At 41.9% G+C, this 15,683-nt stretch overlaps 1 protein-coding gene across 5 annotated transcripts in view; it reads left to right on the forward strand.

The window, feature by feature from the left end:
* The first annotated feature begins 6,028 nt into the window (after positions 1 to 6,028).
* Nars2 (asparaginyl-tRNA synthetase 2, mitochondrial) overlaps positions 6,029 to 15,683 on the forward strand; it is a 105,918-nt gene continuing 96,263 nt past the window's right edge. For 2 of the 5 annotated variants that reach the window (XR_003837109.1, XM_021167574.2), the window contains exons 1-5: positions 6,029 to 6,442; positions 10,118 to 10,201; positions 10,446 to 10,555; positions 12,550 to 12,670; positions 14,138 to 14,278. Coding sequence is in view for 4 of the 5 variants with exons in the window: in XM_021167574.2 (XP_021023233.1) it covers positions 6,302 to 6,442; positions 10,118 to 10,201; positions 10,446 to 10,555; positions 12,550 to 12,670; positions 14,138 to 14,278 (597 nt within the window). In the remaining variant the exon portion in view is untranslated. Of the gene's footprint in view, positions 6,443 to 10,111; positions 10,202 to 10,445; positions 10,560 to 12,549; positions 12,671 to 14,137; positions 14,279 to 15,683 lie in introns of all 5 variants that reach the window. The other 3 variants (XM_029479177.1, XM_021167576.2, XM_029479176.1) reach the window with 3 other exon arrangements.

A 15,683-nucleotide genomic window follows, 5' to 3' on the forward strand; every position in this document is an offset into this window, starting at 1 on the left:
GTTGAGCAAATAAGTCACACACAGTTGGAATACATTCCGCAAGATTCTATTTGCAGGAGTTCAAATATAGGTAAAATGAAATTATAATGTTTAGGCTACATAGTTAGCTTGTTAAATTATAAAGAAAATTACAACCAAAGAAAGGTTCCATAATTAGCAACCCCGGTGGGTAGGAAAGCTGTAACTGAAAAGGTGAACCAGCTAAGATACTGCCTGGCAGTGCCCTTTGCCTTGACCCACATACTGTTTATACAAGTTCCACTTTACAAATACTCCTTAACGGCACACTTATGTTTTATGCATTTTCTGTTATTCATGGAACAACAAAAGCATTTTAAACCTTCTTTCGACCTCAGCAGTGAAAACTCAGGCAATTATTTTACAATTTACCCCCAAATAATAAGACATAAAAATCGATGTACTTCACACACTGACCTATTTGCAGTGGAAATTATAGTTCACATTCAACTCCATTTTAGGCAATGCAAGCATCTGCCAATGAGTCAGCTAGTTGATAAGTATCTAGAATTAACAGAACAAAATTGAAGTTAGTAGCAATTTGTGTCTTCCAGTTATGCCCAATCACTCCTAAATGTAGAGTCCCTTTCAAAAATCTCAAGCATTCAGGGTTTCTTTACCTGTAATATGATACATGACAATGCAGTAAGATAAACGTATATGCTGAGAATGATGGCATGTGCCTTTAGTCCCAGCACTTGGGAGGCAGAGGAAGGTAGATTTCTGAGTTTGAGGCCAGTCTGGTCTATAGAGTGAGTTCTAGGTTAACCAGGGCTATACAGAAGCATATCCCTTACATTCTAAGCTGTGAACCTCACAGCCATATGCGGGGCAGTGGGTGTGGGGGAAAGTGGGAGTGAGAGAAAATCTGTTTCCCACCAGAGTTCCGGTGCTCTGGGCAGGCGGACGTGGAAGGACTGCTGCATGCTTTCCACACGGCCCCAGGTGGGTATCTGGCTGTGTGAAGCCATGAAATCCCAGCTCAGTTGGACAAGGGGCAGTCCTAGATAACAGGTTCTCCATCTCTGGCATCCCATGCTGGGTACCGTGGAGGAGCTGAGAACAAATAGGGGCCCTGGGGGCCACTCGTCAGCCCTGGGGCCAAAGAGAGGAGAGGGCAGGGGGAGAGGGGTGCTGGGTGGTTTCTACACGGGTGTGAGTCCCTGGTTCTGTGGCTGTAGCGTAGGAAGGCTTTCTCTTGGGAGGTTAGACACTGCTTATTAGGGGAAAGCCTATCCCATCCTTCAAGCACAGCAGGTCTTGATGAGCAGAGACAGTCTATGGTTTTAGAGTTTTATTGTAGAAAGTCAGGGAGAAGGAGAGAAGGTAGAAAGAGAGAGGCTGGCCATGGAGAGAAGGGGGAAAGGAGAGAGAGAAAGAGGGCTAGAGATGAGAATAGGAAAGGTGAGGGCTTAAAGAGAGCAAGGAGGGGCCAAGCAGTTCCTTTTATAGTGGGCTGGGCTACCTTGTTGCCAGGTAACTGTGGGGTGGAGTCTAGCCAGAATGCCAGAAGCTTGGGACATTGTCTGTGTGACTTATAGTCACAGAATCATGGAGTTGGAGGCTCTGTGGTGTCAGACTCTGGGAACGTGGCTTGCTTTTCCATCCCTTGTAGAGTTTTCTACTGGGTCATCGAAGCAAGTCTCATTCAACCAAAATAGGCTGCCTATCACAGTCCCACAGCCATAGTTAATAAAACACCTTGAGGTCACTTAAGACTGCTATCCTACTGTGTACTCAGCCTGTTTATTTAACATGCCTTTAAGAGAATAATAACCAACCTTACTTGCCTTTTTTTCCCATCTAATCAGCTTTATAGCCTAAGTTAATACATATCTGTAATTTTAAACTATGTGCTTTTCCATGACCCTTACCCTTGAGTAATGTCATAAAAATCATTTAACTGAAAACAGCAAACAGGATGAAATTGGACTCATAAAATGAGTACCCATTATAAATGTTGAACATAACATAAAGAATATTGCTTCATAAACAATGATGTTTGTAATATTGTTTGTTATCTGGGTCAGCTGGAGTCAGTGACTTAACCCCTTGTAAAACACTACTGAAACATTTTGTAAAGTATCCTTCATTCCTTCTCCATATGACACTTTCTTTTCCAGTGAATACAGAGCAAAGCCCCTTGTTAGGAACATACACAGACAGTCAGATTTGACAGCTTTCAGGCAGGCACAGAGTCAGACCCCTACAAGAGATAGCCAGGAACAACAGAAGACCCAGGGAGAGAGAAGTAGGAAATTCAAATCTCTGTTAAAGTACATCAAGCAGCAATGCCCCCCAAACTTCCTTTCCTCCATGCAACACTGACACATTATTGGTGACTCTGGGTTTATAATTAATGCACTCACACTGGTCACAAGTATGTTCCAATTTCTGAGGTGATATGAACATCTATTTGTAGGCATAAATTTTTTCCAAGCTACTTTAGTAAGGGTTCAACTTCTCCTTTAGGCCACCGCCCACCAGAGGTAGCAGAAGAGAAAAGTTATTAGGACACGGGGAAGTAGACCTGTTTAGAAATCGTTCTTTGGCAGAGAGTGCCATCTTCATTGTCAAAATATCAGCAGTTCAGTCCAGTAGCAAACACCACATATGAATCAGCAGCTGCAGTCCAGTTCTCTGGGCAGACACCAAGCACAGACCAGCAGCTGAATTCCAGTACACTTGGCAGACACCACGCACAGACCAGCAAGAGCAGTTCAATCCAGAAGAAACCCCAAGGCTCTCCAACTGGCTTGAGGCTGCAGAAGGAGCAAGAGCTGCAGGAACCTCACCAGACATTCTTTGGCAAGTTTCTTCCAATGTTGTCACTACAAGCAGAGCTCAGCACCGCAATGTAAGGTGAACCAATACATGCATGTCATTCACAAAGAACAGAGGGGCAGAGCAAAGCAAACCAATGCTCAAGCTCCCACTGTCTGTGGGGTCATGTCTATATTCCTTCTGAACATCATGCATCCTTTCATGTGTTTGTTATAGTAAAACATACTGTCACTTGTGTCTGCTTCAGAGAAACATTTTTTTTCCACACGTCTGCTTTAGCAAGACATCATTTTGCCTGTGAGCCCCAACAAAACATCATTTGACATAACTGACTTTCCAAGAAACTAGAAGTCTCCACTTACTCTGTTCACCTCAGATAGGGAACCATAAACAAAGCAAAGAGTCCACCCATATGAGGCTTAGTCAAGCAGTGAGACTATCCCCACACTAACACCCACATCCTTCATCTCCACCCCTATGTGCGTATTTGAAAGTTCAAGTGACTTCCTGAGTTCCATCATGGGTCATAAAGACAAGACTTAAGCAAGGACTTCTGATCACCAGGTTCATGACTTTGTTCATTATGCTATTGAAGGAAGAAAAGATGGAGTTATGCTGAAATGGAATTTTGATGAACAGGAAGAAGAGAACCAAAGCATAAACTTCTGAAACACTAATACACAAGGTTTCCCTTGTGGTTAAAAAGTAGAAAGTCTAAGTTTAACAGTTGTCATCGAAGGTAACTGGGAACTGCTACAGCTTGTCAGAGGGCATATAAATTGGATCATCAACTCAGAAAACAATTTTCCAGGGCCTTGTGAAGTTCAAGATGAATATGCTTTAGGCTACAACACTGAAACAATCTTTTAAATGTGTCCAGTATGTTAGTACAATTTTTTTTTTAAATCAAAGTCTTATCTAGTTTCATGAGACCTGAGCCTTCTTAATCTGGGGTATTCTTCTCAAGAAAGAGAACATATTATAAACATAAGTAGTTGTCAGCTTAGAACAGAAGGAAGAATTGTAAGATGTTTCTGGCTTAAGTTAGCTAAAGTGTGTTGTGTAGAACCCTGTCAAAAACCTTCCCAGAGAGGCTACAGAGATGGCTCAGTTTTGAAGAGCACTGGATGCTCTTTAAGAAGACCTGGGTTCTATTCCAAGCACCCAAATGGCAGCTCATAACTGTCTATGACTCCAATTTCAGGAGATACAACATCCTCTTCTGGTCTCTGTGGATACCAGGAACACATTCGGTACACAGATAGATACACATGCAGGCAAAACACCTATACAAGTAAAATATATATATTGTATATATATATATAATATAAAATATATTATATATAGCATATATATTACTTAAAAATAATCCTTCACAGAGTTCAGGGGTAACACTGATAGAATTCATTGCACAGATAAAAAAAAAAATACCAGAGAGTAACACCATAGACATTTCATTTCTGATTCTCACTCCAAGCCACTTCAGGAAACTTTGTGAATCAGAGAAAGTCTGGTAGCCAAGTCTTTATGTTGTAAGAGGAACAATTCATGGGTGTTTAATCACGAGGGTAACAAAATGAGTAAGAATATGGATGAAACAAGACTGTGAGTAACGTGGGGTGTACGGCAAATGCTCTAAACTTCAGTTTCTTCTAAGCAAGAGTGGCTGTGATGATGGAGTTAAGACGCGAGGAGTTCTTGGCATGGAACAGCCACTCTGTGACACTCTACCTATCATTATGGCTGGCACGATACGACATTCACGTTAGAAATGTCATTCCTGCTGCTATCGGGAAGGCGATGAATCTAAAGGCAGACGTGTGGATCCAAACACTGAAAACACATCAGAAGATGATAGAATCTGACACAGTAAAGGATAAACGGGAACGGTTGGGTCTGAGCACGAGGCTTGCAGGCATTGATCAGCTTTCACTGCACACTTTAGATTACCCACTGCTAGTTTCCCATTTCACCCACTGGGGTCCCTTTCCCTTGAGTTACTGAACTATGGTTCTCTGCTTAGTTTCCTAATTAACCCTTTGCCGTAAGTAGAGGAAGATAGTCTCCCTGAGACTTAGCAGAGCAAAGAGGAGGAAGGAAGAAGATGAGACAGAAAAATTAACCTGAAGAGAAATTGAGCTTGCTGGTTGCTGGTTTCACTTTTTTTTTGGGGGGGGGGTATCTAATATACTTTTATACTTTAAGATATAAGCTATATCTACATATTCGGAAGGCTACAAGTTTCTGCTTTTTCCTTTCTCAAGGTTCCAGAAATACCCCAAAGTATTTTTACTGGAGATATTTTCAAGTCTTTCCAGAGAAGAGTTTCACAATTCTTTCAGGCCATTTTCCTTCCCAGCAGATTTTCCTGTCCTCCTCTTACAGGAAAATTTCTGACATTTTCATCTGGAAAAATTCTAACCTTCCTCAAACTCAGCCTAATTATCTCTTTCTCTGGGTTGCCACTCCACTTACCACACATATATCTATGTGTGCTCTTGCTGGGTATAATGCAATGGTTTCTCTCTGTTTCTGTCTCACTGTCTCTTTGTCTGTCTCTGTGTCTCTATCTCTCCCTCTCTGTCTCTGTCCCCCAACCATCATCTTTTCATCATAAGCTCCTTGATGAACAGGACTATGTATGGTGTCTCACTGTGGCAACTTAATTAGTCCTTATTTTGACCTTTTCTTGTTTAACTAGATAGAAACATTATCATGTGTCTCACTGAGTTACGAAAAAATAATTTTTGTGTAAACTTAAAACGTAGCTGAATATATGCAAAGGCCATTGTTTCCAGTTCAAACAAATGCAACTAAGAGAAAAGATTTGCCCATTCTGGCAGGCAAAGCTCCTTTTTAAGCAACGAAGTGTTTGGCTACCACCCAACAGTGACTTCAGCAAGTTCTACGTCTGGAGACTGACTTCCCAGAGCTCAGAACTCCTCTTCACCCCTAAGACTCTGCACAGACACTTGCCTTCTGCATCTGTCAATACTGCCCACAAGTTTTCCTCAGTCTCCCCAGCGACGACCCGACAGAAGCTATTTCTGAGAAACCTGAGAAAGCCCTTGCTCCTTAGTCCCGCCCATCTCAGCTCCTGCACCGCCCCCATCCGTCCCGCGCCTATCATCCTGCCCCCTGGCCCGCCTCACAAGCTCCGGGACACAATCACGCATGCTCAGCCTCAGACTCCACCCAGCGTGATGACGTAAGAGCGAGCACGGGGTGACGTAGCTCAGTTGCAACGTGCTTTAACTCTGGGTCTTTGCTCCGGTCCCACGTACCGTGTGACACAGGCTGCTGTGTTCCGTATAGTCGAACCTTCCGTGCTTTCGAGAGCGGGACGCGGAGGTGGGGTCCCGTGGGAATTGCTCGGGGCGCGGAGGGAAGAGCGACAGGAGCGCATGACGGCAGGACTGCGCGGCTGAAAAAGGCTGCTCTCGCGGACTGCGAGCCGGGACGTAGCCCGGCGTCCCGTGGAACCCTGGCCGGTCTCGCCATGCTCGGGGCCCGGCGCCTGCTCGGCGCGCTGCGCCTCTGTTCCTCCGTTTCCTGCCCCAGGCCCCGCGCGTCTGCCAAAATACGCGTGCGGGACGCCCTCAGGGTCCAGGACGCGAGTGGGGAGTGCGTAACGGTGCAGGTGGGTGTGTGGAAAGACTGCTGCCTGAGCTTGCTTGACTTGACTGTCTCCAGAGTCTACACTTCTGGGACCGCACTGTTATTTTTGCAAATCGTTCTGACGATCACAAGTGCAGCAGCTGAGTTTTCATAACACCTAGGGGTTTCTTGTAAACACTTTAATCATGCGGAAAAGTTGAAATGAACACTCCCCTATCTATCTATCTATCTATCTATCTATCTATCTATCTATCTATCTACCTACCTACCTATCTATCTATCTATCTATCTGTTTTTATAGTAATAACTTGCGATGCCTTGCCCTAGTTCCTTGAGAACAGAAATTCTGTCTTTCTCTTTTTCCTGTTCTCCTGGCTGGCAGGAAATAGTGGTTCCAGGTGTGTCCAGCCTTTTGACATTGCAACATGAGGTCTCCACCTACCAAGTTCATACTTGAGTTACCGCCTCTACCCTCCAGTTAAAAAGTCTCAAAGTTTAGAAGCCCGTGTTGGGCTGCATTCATAGCTATCCTCAGTTGCTCACTGCGGCTCATTGTACACAAGTTGGACACAGGAGAACCCATGCCTTTTCAATTTCAGTCACTTAGGCTCCTGAGGTTTCCATGTAATTAAACTAGGAAAAAGCAGAATGTTGTAGTTTGACAAGCTAAGGGCTGCAGTTGCCTTGGCTTAATTCGCTTGCCCTACTTTGTAGCTTGTTACTTATGGGCATGTCACGACAGTGCCTCAGGCCCCAGTTTCTCTTATGAAAATGGAGATAATAGTCCATATTTTGGAGAGTTCTAAATATTAAACGGGTTAATGAATACAGGCTATTTAGAACAGAGGCCTCTCAGTCAGTGTTAGCTGCTGTTATTTGTGGCAGCTTTGAATAGATTCCTAAAAGCACAGAAAGAGTAAGACGGGTGCTTGGCTGTTTCCTCTTGAATTACTGAAACAAACTAATTGGTCTCACCCATATTCCTGATATCTGGCACCATGACCAAGCTGTTCTTCCTTGCGTTTCTTTCGGTTTCTTACTTGTTCCATGATCCCAATCAAAAGTTATCAAAACTGCTGTGCTCTTTGTACCTTGATTTGTGTGATGAACAAAAGAAGAGTCAAAGATGAACTGAACCTACTACCCAGGTAACAGGCCTTCTTTTACTTGGGTGCTTAGTGGTATAATATGGAAACTGCTAGCCACTTATGGCTCTGAGCACCTGAATGTGTTTCAACTGCATGGAGGTGTGTTGTAAGAGTAAAATACATAATAACTTTGAGGAGTAAAGAAAATAAAAATATAAATATAATAAATATATTCAAAAATAAAAATATTTTTATATTGTTTACATGTGAATGATATTCAGAGTATAATTGACTGAATAGCATGCTATTCATTACCTATTTTTACTTTTAATGTAAGGACAAATCTTTTTAAAGATTAATTTTATCTTGTATTTGTGTATGTGTGTCTGCATGAGTTTATAACACATAGATAGGAATACCTATGGAGATCCGTAGGTGGTGTCAGATCCCTTGGAGCTGGAGTTACAAGGAGCTGTGAGCTTCCCCAGAAGGTACTAGGAACCAAACGTGGGTCCTCTGAAAGAGCAGAAAGTGCTGTTATCCTTGGAGCTAACTTTGTAAAACTCACATTATATTGCTGTTTAGCCCTAGTTTACAGCAATGTGGTAGTTATGAGTGGTGCGAATAAAAGAGCTCTAAGAAAACAGGGAGTTCCTGAGCTGTGTGAAGCTCAAGAAGGTGTTACCTGCATATCAGGCTGTCTTGGAGGATGGTATCCCCAGGTAGGGTAACTGATGGACTGGACATAGCAGCAACATGTGTTCCCAGGCAGAACGGGAAGGAAAGAGCATTCTAGGGAAGCTTGTTGATACTTCAGAATAGTAACTGTATTTGAGTTCCAAGTGTACTACCTGATAATTTTTTTTCTACCTGGATTATCTTTTAAATTTTTTTCTAAGTGTCTGTTCTTTTCACAAATGCCCACAGCCACTTTGTTTAGCCCTTGTAAGGATTAAATAGCACAGTACTTAGAATTTAGGACAGAAGCACATCAGAAGTGCTCCATAGGAACTTTCCAACAAATGAACATACGAGTGGTGCTTTGGAAGTTACCGTTGACTGAGACTGAGCAACTGTGGGTGCCTTTGGGGGCTGGGTGCGATGAAGTGCCCTGTACATGAGACTGAAGTAGGTTACACATCATGCTCTGCGGCCCCGCTGTAGTCACATAACCTTGGGTTCACACGTGAACACCAGTTCATCAGCACTGTACTTAACAGCCCGGAGCCACCGTTTACTTATTTGTAAGAGAGGTGTGATAATCATTAGGACTTTTATGAGATGGAAACAGTATGAGACAGTATATGAAGGAAGTAAGCTTTTATTTTTAACATGACACATGTCCAATAGGTAGTAGATATTCTTTCACTTAAAATGTGTGTGTTGGAGAGATGGCTTAGCAGTTGGAGCACTTGGTACTGACCTAGAGAACCAGAATTTTTTTTTTTTTTCCAGAGGAGCTGAGTTCATTAGTAGACCCTAAACCGGGAGGCTTTCAACCACCATAAGTCCAGCTTCAGGGACTCCAGTGCTCTCTTCTGGCCTCTCTGGGCACCTGCTCTTACATATCTATCATGCACGTACACACATAAGTGAAAATACAGAGGCAGAGTGTCATGGTGCACACCTTTAATCCCAATTCATGGGAGGCAGTGGCAGGCGGATCTCTCTAAGTTCTGTGCTGGACCCCAGACCTCGCCTCAAAAACAAACAGCAACAAAAACATTAGATTGTTATCTATGTACTAGCAATAAACTTAAAAACAAGTAAGTGTGCCTCTTTCCCTTAAAGTATTTTGTGCATACCTGTAATAGTGTCTGTAGGTATTGCTGAGCGACAGACATGGTAGTAATAGGAGTGTGTGTGTGTGTGTGTGTGTGTGTGTAGTCTCATCTCTTGCTTTGTACAAGCCTGGTTAGTAGGAAGTATTTTTTTGTATCCAGTTCTATACATTTAGGGGATACCTCACACTGTATCTTTGCTTTGAAAGCATTGTTCTCTGTTAACTCCTGTGCTGTTTAAATTCAGGTTGGGAATGTAGCTGTTAGCAGTCTTGTAGTCTACTTAAAGACTTCTCATTTGTACATGCACATACCTGTCATTTAAGTTAAGTAAGTCTGTCTTTGAAGTTTATGTATCACTATGTGTTCATAATGAGACTTTTCTTTTGTCATAAATTTTTATTTGTTTGGTGTTAACGTTTCTGTTCCTGCTGCAGAGCAATTTTGCAGTAGCAAAAGATCACTGTTTTGATAATAATATTGTTAAAATGTTAATTTTTTTGGTTAACATACAAAGAAATGGGTTTCAGGTGCAGGAGAGATGGCTCTGTGGTTAAGAGTACTCACTATTCTTTGAGAGGAATAAGAGGACAAGAATTTAGCTTCCGGTACCCACATAGGCTAGCTCCTAACTGTGTGTAACTCCAGCTCTAGGGGATCCAATACCTTCTCCTGGCGCTGCTATACACTTGATGTATATAGACACACAAATAGTTTTTTTTAAATCTAGTATGAACCCACAAGAATTAAAAAAAATAGATTTCTTTCATTGTGACATTTTAATATGTATATTTCATTATACTTTTTTCCTTTGTGTTTGAGACCTAGACAGCTGCAGAGTCAGAGTCCGCCTCAAACTTGGGATCTTCTTGCCTTGGCTTCCCAAGTGCTGGGTCACAGGTGTATAGTACTGTACGTATCTTCATGAGACTGTTGGTTTTTAAGAATTTTTGTGTGATAGTTTGTAAACACAACACAATCTTGTCTGATATTTCAATCTAATGCTCTCTCTGGCTGACATAAGAGAAAGGCACAAACATGTAAATTTTTTTTTTTTCTTGAGAGATTGTGAATCCCTCTAGCGGTCTTTTTCTGAATGTGTAATGAAAATGTAAAGTGTTTGGTTTTTAAGCTCACATTTAACAATACTTTTCAGGGATGGATCCGGTCCGTCAGATCCCAGAAGGAAGTTTTGTTCCTGCATGTAAATGACGGATCTTCTTTGGAAAGTCTTCAGGTTGTTGCAGATTCAAGCTTTGACAGTAGGTAGGTAGGTAGGTTTGTTTTATCCTTTTTTTTTTTTTCCTAAAGAGTTCTTTGCTTTTTCTTTTCTAGTGTTCTCAACTTCCCTAATTGCGTGTCTTATTTGACACCTGAATGATTGATCTTTCTAAGCATATCTGTGAAAAAGAGCTTTGAAGAAAATTCCAGATACTTGGAACCAGGAGCCCTTAAGCTCTAACATTTTCACATGCTGGAATCCTCTGCCCATGCTTTACTCCAATCTTTTTAAACCTAGTCAGACCTCCCCTAATTGTTGTCTTCTGACCATGTGCATGTTGGTCCCTCAATCTGATACAGTCCCAGGTATATAGTTATGGTTTCAGTTTAGACATCATCTGGTGTCTATATCCTGTGATCATGGCCGGTGCTTCTCTGCTCCCATAGTATCCTGTACCCATTCTTCACAGAATGATAACATTGTGTGGAAATTAATTAGTAATTAACTTACTAGACTCTATTAAGGACTCAGTCTTTGAAGTTAAAAATGATGTATTCAATTTTTGTTCATAGCTTCTGACACAGTGTTAGAAAATAACCAATTATTATTGAATAACTGGAACTTTTATTTAAAGATTTATTTATTTATTTTGGTTATGAGTACACTGTAGCTGTCTTCAGACACACCAGAAGAGGGCATCGGATCCCATTACAGATGGTTATGAGCCACCATGTGGTTGCTGGGATTTGAACTCAGGCCCTCTGGAAGAGCGGCCAGTGCTCTTAACCGTTGAGCCATCTCACCAGTCGAGAATAACTGGAACTTTTATGGCCTCATTATCAGATGTCAGAACTAATAACATTTTGTGTTAAAGTATAACCTCTAGGGAGCAGAGCACAATTCTGCTAGAATAAGCACTTTGCTATTCCAAGGACTGTTAGGAATAACATATTACATGTAAGACTGATGGGTCTCAATTGGGCAGAAAGACAAAATCTGTCCTAATTACGTTTCTATTGTTGTGATACCTTAACCAAAGCAACGTATAGAAGAATGAGCTTGAGGGGGAGGTGCGCAACAGTTTCATGTTAAGAGTCCATGACCATCATGTTAGGGAGCATGGCAGCAGGCATGCACACTGCTGGAGCGGTCATTGAGAGCTTCACCTTGTTCCACAAGTATGAGGTAGACAGAATGAGTGCACTAACTGGGAATGGCTTGGGCTTTTGTGCCCTTAAAGCCCACCTCCTAATCCTTGAGTGACACAAAGCCACACCTCCTAATCTTCAAACAGTTCCACCAACTGAGGACCACACATTTAAATGGATGAGCTTCTGAGGGCCCTTCTTACTCTCACCAGCACACTGTGCCACGTGACCACCTTTAAAAAGAGGTTTGTGTTCCTCTGATGATATCTGTGAGCGTAACAGTTGCATGGCTCTGTTTAGCCCTGCTAAAGCAGGAGGCAGCTCATAGCTGCCCAGGACAGTCTGAAGCAGCCCCACATCCCCATATCTGGGAATAAAAAAAAAGTGCACTTCTATTTCTGTTTTTTAAAGAAACCCAAATTCTCACTACATGGGACCTCCTCTTCAAAAACAACAACAAAAATCTACATGTGCGAGGTGGTGGTGACATTCCTTTATCCCAGCACTGGGGAGGCAAGTGTACGTGGATCTCTTTGAGTTCCATACCAGTCAAAAGAGTGAATTCTAGGTCTTTCTCCCATTCCCTCCAAAACTCATGGAGTTCCATACCAGTCTACTGAGTGAATTCTAGTTCTTTCTCCTCCCACTCTCTCCAAAACTCCTATCAGTTATATAATTTATTAATTCTAAATGCTTGAGCAAATTGTTAACTCTCCTTGTTCCCTTTTTAAAATTGAAGGAACTCATTTTTACAGTCCTGGTCCTGCAAGAGTGTCTGCAGATTATTTAATTAAGGGCACTTTGGACATTGTATACTTTAGCAAGATTGTAACTGAAATGAAGGCTATCGATAGTGTCTTTTCTGATCTGAGATATTTTTGTTACTATAGAGAATTGACTTTTGGGAGTTCTGTGCAAGTCCAAGGGCAGCTGGTCAAAAGTCAATCCAAGAGGCAAAATGTGGAACTGAAGGCAGAAAAGATTGAGGTTATTGGAGACTGTGAAGCCAAGGTATGTTTACTGGTAATTTTAGGGGGCTGTTTAGGTTTAATTTAAAACATGAGTGGTCTATTTAAGTCTGTTGCAAGAATGGCACTTAGAGGGAGTTTCATTTGTGACTTCCCTGATCACTGAAACAGACCACAGAGCCTAGCGTGAAGTTATAGTGATTGCTTCAGCTTCTGGGAGTGCAGTGTTCATTAGTCCGTGCATCTCTCTGGTACCTGTCCCTTCTGAAGTCTGTCTTCTAGACGTTGGCTTCTTGTTTTCGCTAGAACTGATTTTAAATATCTAATGGGCATAATTACTGTCTGTTGGCTTCTATTGCTTTTATGCTTTTGGCTTAGTGTTATATATTTATTTTAAATTTATATTGTTCCTAATCCCAAATCCAGGACCTCACCCTGTACCCTGTACATGTGTGGTACCCCCTGCCTGCCCCTGCCCTTGTGGTGCTCAGAGTCAAACCCCAGACCCTGTCATGGGTAAATGCTACCCCTCCCCTAGCTGAGAGTTAACATGTTCAGACATGAGAGAATTGGGACTATAGTTTACCTCTAATAAGTGTGATACCTGTTTCTATACAACATAAAAACCAATATTTATCCAAGATCTGAAGTACGGAGGAGACCAGAAGCAGTGTGCTGTCTTTTTAACTTTGCTGTTATCTTTAATTGAAACTTCAGGTTTTGTTTGAGAAGATGTTTGTCTTGTTAGTTTTGAAATCGCTAAGTATAGACGGGTTGGAAATGTTTCAGGCTAGAGTGATAATTTCCTTTAATTTTTTTCCCAATCTTCAGTACTGTGCTAAATGAAAGAAAGCTGTTGGCTCTCCCTCTTGCTGTTAGATGATAAGTTGACAAACCATAAAGCAACCTTAATCAGTTATGCTTGTGGGCTTTCAAGACATTGGGAGAAATACCAACTGTGTGTATGTGTAGTGGTAGAAAGCCTTTTATGCCTGTAGTGTTATGAGCTCACATGTCAAAGTGAATTATTTTGAAAAATTACATGCAAACCCCTTTAGTTGTAAGAAACTGACAGCTAATGGGTAGAAACTTGGTAAGCAACAGGCAGGCCTCAGTGACATTGAGTAATTTAACTGCTAAGTAGTAAAGCTGGCTGTAGCCCAGCATCTACCTAACTCCACCCCACTGTTGTGATTACCTGATAGGAGTAATTGGGTTACAAGCCATTCTGTTAAGAAATAGGTGCTAGAGAGAGCACCAAGGATAAAGATGCTTATCTCCACGCTTGATGACCTACATGCTTGAAAGAGAACCAACTCCAAGTTATCCTCTGATCTTCACACATTTGGCGATGGTGGTGTGTGTGTGTGCACGCATGCGTGCAGAAATGTGCAAATGCACACATACACATACATGTAATTAATGTTTTTAAAATAATAAAGAGGGAAAGCATATTCCCAAAGCACTACTGTTTTTGTTTTCTTCTAAATCTTCCCCATATTTTTGGCAGGCATTCCCTATAAAGTATAAGGAGCGACACCCTCTGGAGTACCTGAGACAGTATCCTCACCTGAGGTGCAGGACTAATGCTCTGGGTTCTATATTGAGGGTCCGCAGTGAAGCCACAGCTGCTATTCATTCCTACTTTAAGGTAAGGCGTTCAGCTTCCCATGTGTTCTTTCTAATGCAGAATTTGAATAATTGTAAACCTGGCGCATTTTCCTGAAAGATCTCATTTGTTCTAAACACTCTATTCCATAAAAAATTAAGTGTCATAGACATGCGTATGTGTCCTCTCCCCTCCCCACTTCTCTTTTCTTGTATGTGTTTAATAGCATTGTTGAGGAGTAACTGACATAAAGAACTGTGCATACTGAATGCATATGGTCTGATGAGTTTGGACATGACTATACACATGAAGGCCCCAGCACTGTGAAGGGATGTGTCTGTGACCCCAAAAGTTTGTATCTGTAATACCTCTTATTTTACCTTCATTTTGGAATACTTTTTAGGATATAGAATTGCAGGTTGGTAGACTCTTGTGTATATGAGTGTCTGACTATTTTGCATTCATATATGTGAATGTGAGTGTCATGTGGAAGCCAGAAGAAGGTGCCAGATTCCCCTGCAACTGGAGTTACAGACAGCTGTGAGCTTAGAGAACTGAACATCCTATGGAACAGCAACAAGTGTCCTTAACCACTGAGCCACAAGGTCTTTTTAAATAGGCTTCTCCTAAAGTCATGTGTAGCCCAGATAGCCTCAAACTCAAGCTACTCTTGCCTCAGCGTCCCAAGCTTGAGGGCTACAGTCATGAGCCCAGACTCCTAATAGCTGTCCCCGTGCTTTCTCATTGTTTCTAGTGAGACTTGATGTCCTCTTTTAACTTGGGTCCTCTGAGTCATACCTTTTTCCCTTGGCTTCTCTTTTTTATCAGTGTTTTGTTTGTTTGTTTTAAAATCCAGTTACTGTGTTTTGGCTTAGTTTTGTTTGTCTCTGTCAGGGCTGGCTAAGTTCTTAGGTACATAAATTGGTCATTTTTATTGATTTGGGCTTTTGACTTTCGGTTTTTATTTGCTGTGTTACTGAGGCTTTCCCAGCTTTTGCGATTCTCCTGATTTTAGTCCCCTTATAGCTTGCCATGTGCCATCATGCTGAGCTCCTGAAGGGTGCTTTTAGCCATCAGTTAAAAAAGAATATTTTTTGTTGTCTCTGAGTTATCCCTGTGTTAGACCACTTAAGAGTATCACGCTGCTCACTGAGTCCAGGGCCTCAAGCATGCTAGAGAACTTTGCATTGCACTTGTGGGCAAAAGATCCATTTTTAACCCTTGTTTATTGCCCAGGATGGCCTTGAACTTGTGATATTCCTACCTCAGCCTCCTAAGTAATTAGAATTACAGGCTTGCACAACTTCACCCACCTGGGACTTGTTTTTTATGTCTTTTCTCTCTCTCTTCCCAAGGGCCTCTCCTCCAATTGTTGCCAGCTAGCCATCCTCTGCTACATATGCTTCATGGAACCGTGGGTCCCTCCATGTGTACTCTTTGATTGATG

Source organism: Mus caroli, chromosome 7 (assembly GCF_900094665.2).
Source record: "Mus caroli chromosome 7, CAROLI_EIJ_v1.1, whole genome shotgun sequence".
In the NCBI taxonomy this organism is placed as follows: Eukaryota; Metazoa; Chordata; class Mammalia; order Rodentia; family Muridae; genus Mus; species Mus caroli.